Source organism: Arachis hypogaea, chromosome 20 (assembly GCF_003086295.3).
Source record: "Arachis hypogaea cultivar Tifrunner chromosome 20, arahy.Tifrunner.gnm2.J5K5, whole genome shotgun sequence".
NCBI classification, from domain to species: domain Eukaryota; kingdom Viridiplantae; phylum Streptophyta; class Magnoliopsida; order Fabales; family Fabaceae; genus Arachis; species Arachis hypogaea.
In genome coordinates this window covers 134,313,110-134,327,636 of record NC_092055.1, presented here as the reverse complement: position 1 = coordinate 134,327,636, position 14,527 = coordinate 134,313,110, and the positions used below count along the sequence as shown (strand labels likewise).

The 14,527-nt window shown below is 32.6% G+C and overlaps 1 protein-coding gene across 1 annotated transcript; it reads right to left on the bottom strand.

Annotated features, from left to right (window-relative positions):
• Window positions 1–2,296: 2,296 nt before the first annotated feature.
• Window positions 2,297–5,200, bottom strand: LOC112784292 (NAC domain-containing protein 92). The gene is given in 4 exon segments (XM_072230154.1): window positions 2,297–2,981; window positions 4,058–4,272; window positions 4,274–4,321; window positions 4,878–5,200. Coding segments are annotated over 4 exon segments (921 nt in total). The 5' UTR covers window positions 5,041–5,200; the 3' UTR covers window positions 2,297–2,486.
• Between the last annotated feature and the right edge of the window lie 9,327 nt (window positions 5,201–14,527).

The following is a 14,527-nucleotide window of genomic DNA, read 5'->3' as shown; positions in this document are numbered from 1 at the left end:
TTGGAGACGATTGCAAAGCGAAAGAAGTTTTTGTGAACTCTCCCTTAAAATTTCAAGCCTCTTAAAAAAGCATCCTTACCAATACAAAATCAACTAGGCATGGAGCATACTAAGAAAATAAAGCGGCATCATTCTGCGAAATTGCTACCACAACTTTAGCACATCATCAAGCTATTGATCTGGAGATTATAGGAAACGTGAAAGATGCTCAAGCTTTAGCACATCATCAAGCTTTTAAGGACACTGGTAAGTAAAAGTTGTATCACTTCTATTAATTATTAATTAGCATCTATGTTATCTAGTTTCCTTGCTCGCTCAATGTCGTTGCACTATTGATCCATAGGATTATAAACTTGAAACTCTTAAGTATCTTAGATTACTCATTCAGACCAGAACATCGCTCCTATTAAATATTTAGGACAGTATTTATTGAAAATCAAATGTATATACTATATATTTTCTGTTATATAGGTATTGAGCTTCACCAAGAACAGGTGGTCATCGTGGTCACCAAGAACAGCTTCACTCAAATTTGCTGAGTTTGTTAGATATTTTACAAGCACAAGTTTATGTCTGAAACATTTCTTCATATCATCAACAGGATTGTTGCAAAACACCATTTTGGAGAATGTAGAGTGTATCTGGTTCAATTGTACAGGGGCAAAGGATTGAGAAGTTGTGGCAAGGAAGTAAGTAGAAACGAAAATGTTAGGAGAGCTTGCTTCTCTCATGTTCTATTATCTTTTTTTTTTCTTGTTCTTGATTACCTTCGTTTCATTTTTTCATCAACCTTTTGATCTCAATGTAAATTTCATGATTAATAGTGAGAATGACAGCAGAAGATTGTTTTAAAATAGATGTAATTCAACGGCACGGTGAGGAGTTGCTACTAGATATCGCTGCAGGGATGAATTTTTTGAAAGGACAGAACGAAAAATAGATATTAGGATTGGAATTATTTTGGTTTGAAGTATACATTTTTTTGAATTTGACTATGTAACTCTTAATAAGAGATTTACTTTATTAATATTTTTATAAATATATTCATTTTTTTTGTAGTTATATTTTTTTCATCAATTTAGATTTTTAGATGAAAAATAATAAGATTTGTAATATTAAAAAAATTCAAAAAGTGCAAAAAAATATACCTATAATATATTAAAAGAACAGGTGTGATTTTTAAATCAAAATTCAAATTTTTTGCGACACTTTGTACTAAAATCAGCTGTGGTTTTAAAATCACAGAAAACAAGTTTAAAATTACAGTGCAACAATTGCGGCACATTGGAAACCGCTGCAAAAAATGGCAAAAACGCTTCAAATAGCGGCGGTTATTCATCCGCTGGTAAACATATGGTCAATGCTAATAGTCTCATATCATATCGCAGTGTTTTTGAACCGCCGCCAAATTATCTGCCGCAAAATATAGAAACAATGGCGGTTATATCAGCGGTTGCTAGAAACCGCCGCGAAAACAATTGCTCGCGCCATTAACCAAGACAGTTCGTTCAACCGTTGGAATTGGTTTTTGCGGCAGTTTAAAATCACCGCTAATTACGAAAAAAACCGTTGCAAATCTCCATGTCTCTTGTAGTGAACCACTAAACCAACCCAGTTTGGTTTGTCATTATCATTTTTGTCAGAGTCTTGTTATGTATTATCGTTTTTGGTCAAACTATGACTTTGTTTTTTGTCAAAGTAGTTCTGGACTAATTTCTATTATTCTAGAAAATGGGCTCATAAATGGCCCAAGTTTATGTCCACCATCTTTCTCTTTTTTATCAGCAACCAAACTCTAACTAAAGACAAGACGAAAAAAAAGTCTAACTAAAGACCTGCATGCAAGGCATTGGTTTAGTAGTAAAGTTCTGTCTTATAATAGGTGCACCTAGTATTGAGATTTGGCTGAAGTCAATAGTAAATGAGAATTCTTGGTATTATGTGTATAAGTGTGTAGTATGTGTGAGTATTATAATATTGTAATATCTAAGATTAGATGTTGTCTAATCCATTTTAACGAAAAAAAAAAAGAGTAAAGACCATATATATGCAGCTAAGGCAATGATATAGTGGAAGATTTGCTGGCTGCCAAGAAAGTTGCACCAGGTTCGAATTCCGAGTTAAACTCAGAAAGGAAAATATAAAACCTATAGTAGTGTGTGTATGAGTGTGTATTTTATGTAAGACAAGAAAATATATATATGCAAATAGCTTTGGCACTACAATACCTGCCTTAGCAAAAAAATAAAAAAGACTTTACCGTCGATTTTGTAACTTTAACTAAAGACGTAGCAAATTTTTGCTTTGCAAACAACTATCAGTTAATATATATATATTTTTTTTCTTTTTATTACAAATGGGTTCAAGCCCAAGATCTAAAGACAGAAGAAGGAAGCTAAACTATGTTATCCTAATCAACTGAGTTAACCTTAATAAGTTGAAATTATTAGAAAAATTAAACCAATTCTAATCATAATCCTAATTCTCTAAAAATTCCATAGGGAACCATTGTCCACATGTCCTACAGAATCATATGCATAATATTCCTGATTCTCAAATGATGTTTGGAACACTTCTCTATTGTTGTACATCAAAGAGAACATGTCAGCATCAAAGTCCGTCTCCTTAGACGCATTACTTGTAGGGGCATTTTCGGAAATATCCCATGTGGCAGGGTTAAGGGTGTCTAAATCTGAAGAATCATAGGATGAAGAATAAGGTGGTTGTTGTTCCAAGAAAGGAGTTTCAATGCTATCAAATATGATGTCATCATTATTATTATCATCATCACGTGTGATTGGATTTGGATCCTCACTTTGATTATTTGGGTCTGATGAAAAGAATGTTACTTGTGAAGAATCCATTAATTGGGGAAGTTCCTTATTTTCATAGGAGCTGAACTCAACCAATCCCTGTGGTTGTGGAACATGCATTACTTTCTTTTCACTTTTGTGTAGAACTCTGCACAAAGCCCACTCTTTCTGAAATGAAAAAATAAAAATAGAAAAGGAACCATGTTAACAAATACTAAATTCAAATCAAATTAATTTGCATGAATTGTTAATGTTAAATATTTTATTTTATATAGATATTCAGTTATGTATTACTATATCAGTATATATAAATGTTAACTCAATTATTAACTATCTCAAAAATAAGCCATACATATGCATTATGTATAAAATTAATAGTGTAAAATTGAACGAAAGTTGCATGAATATATAGGTATCCGGATATGTATACACGAAAAGTTTTCATATATTTTATATATAAATACATGTGTTATTTAAATTATTTTTAATATATATTTTATAATAATAACTAATTTTAATATACATCTAACATGATTGATATATACAAAATACAAAAATTTTAGAAAATAAAAAGGTACAGATACGTAGGTATATATATAAATAAACTTTACAAAATATATTTCTCAACTAATAAAATACATTTTATGTCAAATTTATCATTAACATAGTCTAAATAATTGATATTAAATTAAAAAATAAACATTTAAATTGTCTAAATAATTAACTTAATAACTTAAAATACATATCTAAATAATTTTGAAAAAAATTTAACCAAAATAATGTTATTTTAAATTAATTTAAACAAAAAACAGAACCAAACCACAATATATACAAAAAAATATAAAAAAAATAAATTTTAATTAGCCAATTTTAATATTTAAATTTATAATTTATAATTAAAAATAAAAAATTTATGATTTAAAGTCTGAAATTTAAAATAAATAAAATAATTTTAAAAAATTAACTGTTGTTAGCTAAAAAAAGTTAATGACTTAATATTATTCATACTAAAAATGTACTTTTATAGTTTTTTATTTTATTTTTTGGTTAAATGTCACATATATACAACACGTGTATTCATACTTTTTATGTACAAATACGGTTATATCGACAAAAATAACTACTCCATCCAAAGAGATTAATGTATTACTAATTCAAAAGTTATAAATACATGCATCAAATTAAATGACAATATAATTTTTTTTTCTGACATGGCTGATGCATACTGATTGAACTCTAATTACCTTGGTTTCTTTGGGTAGATTGTATATAGAAGGTTTATTATCGCCTTCCAACCTATATTCATGCATGACCCAATTTGTCTTTTCACCATTTGGAGCTCTTCCTTTGTAGAAAACAAGTGTTTTCTTCATCCCAATAAGTGCTTTTGCTTTTGCATTGTATATCTCTCTGTCTTTCCCTGTGGCCTTCCAGTACCCAGCGCCAGTGGCTCTATTTGTCCTTCAAACAGAAAAAATACAATTCTTTTTCTCCCATTTTGCCCCTCCCTTCATTGAAAAAAATTAAAATAATAAATAAAAATCACAAATTTTGAAGTCAAAATAAATCAAAGGATGCTAAATAAAAAATAATATCATTAAAAACTATATTTCTACATATATATAAGTATACACCAAGATAGAATAACAACAATTTTTTAAATATTTTACGACGATTTTAAACCGCTGCAAAATGAAATATCAACATTTTAAACATCATATTTTAAGACACAGAGAAACAAATTCACAGTAATTTCCAGTAACTATTGGCGGCAGTTTATAACTAAAAAATATAATGCCATAAACAAAAAGTTACTTATTATACATATTTTCTACTTAAATAGGCATTTAAGAAATTTTCAGGAAAAAGTCATTTACATGTTATTTAAATATTCAGAACTAGTTAAAATCTCATTTATAATATTAAGATTTACATTAAAAAAAGAATGATTGAATAATGATGAATATTTTTAAAATATATTTCAAAGGCACATAATAAAAAGAGAATCAAATGATGAAAACCCAATTTATTTCTGAAAGGGAAAATAACAATTGAGATACTGACAAGGTAAATCCCAAGGCTCACACTTGTTGAAATCAGCCTCTCCAATAATGGCAGTTGCATAGAAGCAGCTACCAACAACCTTCTGAGAGAGGTAGTGAGTTATGAGCTCTTCATCTGTTGGATGAAACCTGAAACCTGGTGGCAGTTCAATCTTTGTATTCATTTCTATGTTATTATTTCTATTATTATTGGTCTTGATGTATTAAATTGTTATGTAACTGAAGAGAAGAAAAAAGAGAGATAGAGAATAATGGAAGGAGTAGAGTTGAATGAAGATGTTGTTCTTATTAAGTGCTTATAAATAGTGGATTTTATATATATATTTGAAAAATTGGGTGCATAGTTCAGAGAACCTTGGCTTTATTATAGTTATAGATAGAAAAACTATTGGGAAGTTTCATGCTTTTTATATTTTAGGTTTGTGTCTTTATTACTTTTATGGGATAAGTTAAGTTTTGATATCCAAAACTGAAAACTTGACCAAGAACACTTCACCCAATTAATTAGATAGCCTTTCACGTAACTGTTTACATCCCTTGTGTTTTTGTGCATACATATCTCTAGTAATTATCCTTTTACTTCTTGACTCAAACAATGATTCACTAATTTATACATAGCTAGTTCTCTATTTTATTTTATTTTAATTTTTTTATTATTTTTTACACAGATACTTTTTTGATTTATTGTGTTTAAACGTATCGAACACATTTCGAATATAATATTTATCGACATGCATCTGACACACGTATTTTGTATGTCCAACAGTATCTTAATAAAAAAAAATTTTTTCAAACATATTTAGACATTTAAATTTCATCATGTATTAACATGTCAAACCTTATTTTTAACATATATTCTTAAAATGAGTAATTTAAAAATAATATATATTATTAATTATTAAAACAAAAATATTTTAAATATTTTATTTAAAAAATATTTTATATTTTATATATATATATATATTATTTTTCATATCTTATAAAAATTTTAAATTTATATATTCACGTCTCCTATATTATATCATATCTCATATATATGGTAATGTTCATACATCATAGATGATTATACATGTCCCTGTTGATATCCTGTGCTCTCCATTATATTCATATATCTTACAATAAAACTCTATATTTTAGAAAATATAAACAACATACAAGAATGAAATTTTAAAAATTTTTATATAAATTTTAATATTATGTCATAACATAATTTTTTAAAAATATGAAATTTTACTCTTTCATTGTACTTTCATAAAAGTTGACCTTACATATGATGTGTACATATGTAATATTATTGTTTTCTTTTAATTTCAACGCTAAAAGGAAAAAGGAGTTACCTCCAACCCATACATTGCTTTACACTTTAATAATTGTGTACTGTTGATATTTATCCACAACAGACGAAAAACCTCACTCTTTTCATCAAAATAAAAAAATAAATAAAATAAGAACACACCTCTAGCATGTTATATATATAACCAACTTTTTTCTCAGGAGAAAAATTGGTCCAGATCAACCTTATCCAGAAGCATGGTCAATATGCATGTTGAAGTTATAATTTAAGTACAAAAAAGTTACGTTAAATGAATAACAAAATTAAAGAAAAAAGAGGTGTGTTATAGTTTGGAACAATGTGGGAAGTTTAATAGAAGAAGGTTAACAAACAAATGGAGAAAGGATTTAATTTTTATGTATAAATATATTAAATATTTAATATAGTATTTATATTTATTTTTAATATAATTATTCGTTCCATAAATATAAAAACGAGTTTTATATATATATATATAGGAAGTAAGTTGAGATGAGTCGAGTTAGACTAAACTCAAGCTCGACTCACGAAAATTAAGCTTGGCTCACGATTCGACTCATTAACAATCGAACCTATTTTGTAAGCTCAAGTTTGGCTCAACAAAAGTTCACGAGTTGGTTTAAATAATAGAAACATAGACTATAATTCTATATCAATAAATTATAACTTATATATATTAGAAAATATTTAAAAAAAATCAATTTTATATATTGTCTATCTATCAATTATAAATTTTTTATTTATATTTTACATTAAAATTATATATAAAAAATAAAATAAAATTTTAAATAATTAAGGACATTAATATATATAATTGAACTAGCTCATGAGCTAATGAACTGAGCTCATCCATTCTCATATCTGACTTATTTAATTTATGAGCTCAATTTCAAGCTCAAACTCGACTCACCAGCTCACGAATTCAGTTTATCGAGTTCGAACTGACTTTAGCTCACTTTCAGTCCTATATGTATGTATATATAAACTTCTTTAATCCGGTAAAAAAAATAAATTTATGTAAAAAATTAAATGTGTAACACCCGCTCCTTCTCTCATCAAGTTTAAATTTTAATTTCAAATAAGTGGGAGGTTTAAATTTCAAATTGAGAGAAATAGCAATGCAAACAAACTCATTTTAGTCAAGTAGCATCCTAGTTTAAATTTATTTAAAATTTTTTAATGTTAGATGAATAAATTAGTTTTGTAATTTAGTCCAACCAAATTTTTTTCTCTCAAACTACTTTAATTTATTTCTTGATTTTCTCATTCTTTTACAAAATTCTGTACGGAAAGAGACAGCAACACCATACTTTAGAGGTAGATCAAGAAGCTCTGTAAAAAAGAATTCTAGCTCTAAAAGGATTCTAAGTAAAAGAACCGATAGAAAATTATTCTAAAAGATAAAATAATTGAAGTGATTCTTCAATAAAAAAGGATGATTTATAAGCTTTTTAGGATAAAAATAGAGAAGACTCTCAGTTTATATCCCTTCGATTTGTACTCAATACCACCCATATGTGGGAGATTATTATTATTGGTTAAGGGAAATAAAATATGTGATAATAAGTTCAAAGTTTACTTTGCATGTTTATTTGATATTTCTCTTTATTTGATGCAAATAAAGTCATACTGCATGTCATTGTTTTCAAAATCCCAAAATCGACTAAAGGTAAGCATCCTGATATCATTAGGGGTGAACGCATATCAGATCGGATTATATATGGCCAAAATTTTAATCCGATCCGCATTAAAATTATCGGATCGAATCGGATTTAACATTCATAGTTTTTAAGGTTAGATCCAATCCGATCCGCATATTTACGGATCGGATCGGATATCAGATATATCTTCAAAATACAAAAAATATTTTTAAAAGTTTATTTTTATTAAAAAAAATCAATAAAATTTATTTTTTTATTCTTTTAAATATGTTTACTCTTAAAATAATATTAAACATATTTTTCTTGAATAATAAATTAAAATAATACAACATATATGATAAGTATTAGTTGAAATAAAACATAAAAAAAATATTTACTTATTTATTTCTTTATTTTTGCCGATATGCGTACGGATATGCAGATACCAACACAAAATTCGCAATCTGATCCGATCCAAAAACCTTGCCGATTAGATCTATATCCGCAATTTTCGGATCGAATTCGGATAAACACCGCGAATATACGGATCGAATCCGATTCATAAACACCCCTAAATATCATATATTCTGTTAGAGAATCATTAGCATCAATTAGGATCAATTAGTATCGTCTATATCAATTAGTATCGTCTATATTTATGTAGTATATCTGTATATTAATTATAGGATTCTATGCCTTTATTACTCTGATTCATTTAGCACCTATAAATACCTCTTGTATATTGTACTTTTCATCACAACTCAATAATACACTTTTCAGATTACTCTCTCAAGTCTCTTGTTTCTAACATGGTATCAAGAGCTTAGGTTCCTTTTTTTTTTTCAATGAAAATTCGTTTATAGTCCTTTTGTTTTTCCTCTCCCGGCAGTGTTCTTTGGTCTCTTTTTTCGTCCCTTTTCCGACGCTTTGGTTCGTCACCGCCGCCACCATCGTCTTCTCCTCCTTGCAAGCTTTCCAACGCCACCGGAATCATCGCCGGAGGACGCCGGACGCGCCGCCACGCGCCGCCCAAAGTTGTCTGTCCGCGTCCATCCGTTCTCCTTCCAGACGCATCCAGCGCCGTTGGATCAGCGCTCCAGATCCACGGCTCCGCTTCTGCCACGTGTCACGCCGTTGCTCTCTTGCCCGAGCTCAACCCGCGCGCCCGACCCGACCCGACGATTGGCCCGCGTGCCCTGCTGTCGCCAGCGTGTCTTCTTCCGCCTCTCATGAGCTGCCACGTGTCGTAACATCGCTGACGTGGCACTGACGACCCTACTGACGTGGCGCTGACGTGTCGCTGACGTGTTCGATAAGTGGGACCCTTCCTAAGGTTTTTTGGTGAGCTCTTTCCGATTTTGCCATCCGTTTTCTCATTTTCTGCTCAGAAATTGCAATTTTTTTCTCTCCTCTCCTTGTTCTCTATGACTACTTTTATGGAAAAGTCAGATGTTTCTGCTGCCATAGACAGAAAGGGGGCCTTCTGTCGCCACTGTAACCGTTTCGGGCACTCGTTCTCCAGCTGTCCCTCTGTTGAATGTCGCACATGCCACCAGAAAGGGCATATTAGCTACCATTGTTCACAGTTGTTCTGCCGTTATTGCAAGCTCTCGGGACATTTGCTTACTACCTGTCCTACTCGTCCACCGCGTCCTGCGCCTGCTTCTGCTGTTGCTGCTACTACTGAACCTACCACTGTCTCTCTATCTGATATTGCATCTCTTCTACAACGTCTTCTCTCTGTTTCTGGTAAAACCCCTGCTGCTTTATCGACCCCTCCAGGATCCTCGGACGGGACAGATCATCGGGACTGGACGTAAGGTCGGAAGGTTGTTTGAACTCGAAAGTCTTCATATTCCTCCTGTACCAAATCTCTGTGCTGCTTCTTCTCCCTCTACCCTTCACTTATGGCATCAACGTCTTGCCCACACCTCCTTAGGAAAACTGCGTCCTCTTGTATCTCAGGGTGTTTTAGGTCAGGTTCCGAATGAATCTTTTGACTGCATTTCTTGCCAAACTGCCAAACAACCTGCTTTATCTTTTCACAAAAATTCATCTCTTGCTTGCTCTCCTTTTGATCTCATTCACTCTGATGTTTGGGGCCCCGCTCCCACTGCCTCTATGGGCGGAGCTCGATACTTTGTTGTTTTCATTGATGATTATTCCCGTTTTACTTGGGTTTATTTGATGGCTAATCGCCATGAGTTACCTCAGATTTATATCAACTTTGCTACTATGATTAAAACTCAGTTTTCCAAGGCCATTAAGGTTTTCCGACGTGATAATGCTATGGAATACCGTGATTCCAAACTCTTAGCCTTTCTTGCAGAACAGGGTACTCTGTCTGAGTTTTCTTGTCCTGGTACGTCTCAACAAAATGGTAGAGCCGAACGCAAACACCGTCACATTCTTGACTCCGTCCGTGCAATGCTCCTTTCTTCTTCGTGTCCTGAGCGTACTTGGGGTGAAGCTGTTCTTACTGCTGTTCATGTTATCAATAGACTCCCTTCTTCTGTTCTTGGTAATGTTACTCCCTTTGAGCGTCTTTATCATACCCCCCCAGATTACAGTTCCCTTCGAGTTTTCGGTTGTGTATGTTTTGTTTTTCTTCAGCCTCATGAACATAGTAAACTTGAACCTCGGTCTCGTATGTGTTGTTTTCTTGGTTATGGCACTGACCACAAGGGTTATCGTTGTTGGGATCCTCTTTCTAAACGTATTCGTATATCTCGTCATGTTGTCTTTTGGGAGCACCACATGTTTTCTCGGTTCTCATCCTTTGAGTCGATCCCCACTACTCAGTCACCTTTGTTTACTAACCCCAATGTTGATCTTTTTCCTAGTGATGATTCTACAGGTTCTATCTCGAGTGACCCTCCACAGCCTCCTGTTCCTACGCCTTCTCCATTTCCCGATGATTCCAGACCGGACGATGATCCTGCTCCTACCGTCATGCCTCCTCCTCCCGCTCGTTCTTCTAGGGTAAGGAATCCACCTCCTCATCTTCTTGATTACCATTGCTTTTCTACTATTCTTCATCAACATGAACCTAAGACATTCATAGAAGCCTCCTCAAACCCAAATTGGCAACAAGCAATGCAAGAAGAATTACAGGCACTTGAAAAAGCACACACTTGGGATCTGGTTGATCCTCCTTCTGATCAGGAAGTTGTGGGTAGTAGATGGGTATACAAGATCAAGACTCGCTCTGATGGCTCTATTGACCGTTATAAGGCCCGCTTGGTTGCTCAAGGTTGTACGCAAGAGTATGGTATTGATTATGAAGAGACTTTTGCCCCTGTCGCTCGCCTTACGTCTGTTCGAGCTCTTCTTGCCATTGCCGCAGTTAAAAAATGGTCTCTCAGTCAGATGGATGTGAAGAATGCATTTCTTAATGGGGATTTGAAAAAGACAGTCTATATGAAACCACCTCCGGGATATCCTTGTCCTTCTGATAAGGTTTGTCTCCTTCGCAAGGCACTTTATGGACTTAAGCAAGCTCCTCGTGAATGGTTTGACAAGTTCAGCACTACCATATGCAGTCTTGGTTTTACTTCTAGCCCTCATGAGAATGCGCTCTTCATTCGTAAAAGCGAACGTGGAGTTGTTCTTCTACTTTTGTATGTTGATGACATGATAATCACTGGGGATGATGTTGATGGTATCTCTGCTCTCAAGGCCTCACTTTACCGTACCTTTGAGATGAAAGATCTTGGTTCTCTCAGCTATTTTCTTGGTCTCGAGGTCATCTCCACCGATGATGGCATCTATCTCTCTCAGGCTAAGTATGCTTCAGATCTTCTTGCTCGTGCTGGGATTACAGATAGTCGCACTGAGTCTACTCCTCTTGAGCCTAATGTTCAATTTACCCCTATGGATGGCACTGTTTTGGATAATCCGACTCTCTATCGACAGTTAGTTGGCGGTCTAGTCTACTTGACTGTCACCCGTCCAGACATCGCCTATCCGGTTCATGTACTTAGCCAGTTCTTGTCAGCTCCTCGTACTACTCACTATGCGGCAGTTCTACGCATTCTTCGCTACATCAAAGGCACTCTCTTTCATGGTCTTTATTTTTCTGCCCATTCCTCTTTGTCTCTTCAGGCTTACTCCGATGCTGATTGGGCTGGTGATCCCACTGATCGTCGTTCTACTACTGGTTACTGTTTGTTTCTTGGCGACGCTCTCATTTCTTGGCGTGCTAAGAAGCAAACGTTCACTGCTCGCTCAAGCACAGAAGCTGAGTACCGTGCCCTCGCTGACACCACTGCTGAAGTTGTCTCGGTTCGTTGGCTTCTCGAAGATTTGGGTGCTCCTCAGTCATCCCCTACTGATGTTTTTTGTGATAACCGCAGTGCTATTCAGATCGCCCATAATGATGTCTTTCATGAACGCACCAAACACATTGAGCTTGATTGTCACTTTGTTCGGCAACGTATCCTTATTGATGCTATTCGTCTCATTGCTGTTGGAACACTAGATCAGACTGCTGATATCTTCACGAAAGCTCATCACCCGACTCGTTTCAGGACTTTGTTATCCAAACTCAAGTTGGTATCCTTAGCTCCCACTTGAGTTTGAGGGGGGATGTTAGAGAATCATTAGCATCAATTAGGATCAATTAGTATCGTCTATATCAATTAGTATCGTCTATATTTATGTAGTATATCTGTATATTAATTATAGGATTCTATGCCTTTATTACTCTGATTCATTTAGCACCTATAAATACCTTTTGTATATTGTACTTTTCATCACAACTCAATAATACACTTTTCAGATTACTCTCTCAAGTCTCTTGTTTCTAACATATTCATATAATGCTAAATGGGAATTTACATTCTCATCCATTTTCTCATACTATCCCTAGTGAAGTATAATGCATCTGGTGAAAACCACGTAACACTTCCTTGAAATGACATTCAAGTAGGTTTAATTTAGGGGTGTACAAGACCCGACCCGGTCCGAAGACCCGACTCGGTCCCGAACACTTTAGGAACTAATTTGGTGTGATTTCATTGGGTTTAGAGCCGGGTAAGGGTCTCAAAAATAGACCCGGTCATTATTTCGGGTCGGGTCCGGGTCATAGCTCGGGTCACCCGAAGTCGGCCCGGTGACCCGGTCATCATACACAATTAATATTTTGTGTTATTAGTGATGGATCATGATTATTCTTATGTAGAATTTAAGTATTGTAAACCTTAATATTTTGTGTTATTAGTCAATATAAGACTATAAGTTAATATTTTATATTTAGAATGCATAAGACTTTAGACTAATGCATAATATTGTGTTATTTGTATTGATTTAAATATTTGGTATTATTAGATAATATTAGTATTGATTGTGGTGATGCTTTAATTTTAAAGAAGGGTTGGTTCTTGTTATATTTTTCTAAGTGAATTTTACCATGTTAAATAACGGTTGGAGTCTTGAAAATTTGGATATTTTTACATGCTAGCTTAGAAGAAGGTATCAACGTAATGTAATGTTAACGGCCCGATTTTCACCCGGTTTTCACCCGGTATAATTGTGGCCCGAAAGTGTATTGGTTTCATCGGGTTTAGGGCCGGGTTCGGGTCTAATAAATAGACCCGGTGTATATTTCGGGTCGGATCTGGGTCACATCAAACCCGGCTTCACCCTGCCCATGTGCACCCCTAATTTAATTGTTGTCTTTTATTAAATTTGTAATTAAATTTTTATATATTTTAAAAAAAAAAAACGTAATCAAAATTTTAATTAAATTTTTAATTATAAATATTATTAATTTTAATATTTTTTATATTAATAAAAATTAATTATAAAATTAAAAATTGTGTAAAAATTTAATTAAAAAATATAAAAATTTAATTATAAATTTAATAAAATTATAAAAATAAATAGAATAATTAAGTACGACCCACGAAGCATGAGCAGATAGTTGCTATATTGAAGAGATCAATTTCTAACTATCAATCAACACTTTTGGTGAATACCAACCTATTAAAATGGTATATGGAGCATCGTGGTTGCATAGGGTATTAAGTTTAAATCTTTTTACTATTAATGTACCAAAAATAAAAATATTTCTACTTTTAATTTTAAAATGTTAAGAGTAACTTTTAAAGTATTTATAAAAATATTTTTTAAAGTTAATTTATATTTTCAAAATTTAATGAAGAGCTTAATATAATTTCATTATTTATTATATTTATGTCTATTAAAATTATTTTAATTGTTAAAATAATTTTTATCAAACTCATTTTTTTATAATTTTCACATATTACAAGTTATTTTTATTTTACTTTATCAGATATAATTGCTACACAACTTTTAATTTTTAAAAAATACTTTAAAAAGATTAAAATTTTATCAAACCAATACCTAGTGCAAAGCAGCAACAAGATATTTATAAACTAAAAGTTATAATTTGAGGAGAAACGATCTCTTATGAAGCAAGTATTTAGCTGGAAAACTCATGAATAGATATGTTCAATTAAAGTGTGTATATATACCTTCCATTTTGAGCTAAACTATGTAATGCACGTTTCATATGTTTGATAAAAAATAGAAGGGAAGAGCCAAAGCAAGTCTTGTTCTTATCAATATCAATAGAAAAAACAAAAGGGAAAGAAAAAATAAATATCCTACCAACAATAATCAAACAACTATTTAATTTCAATTAGATATAATATTTGGGGATCATTTGTATGAAGG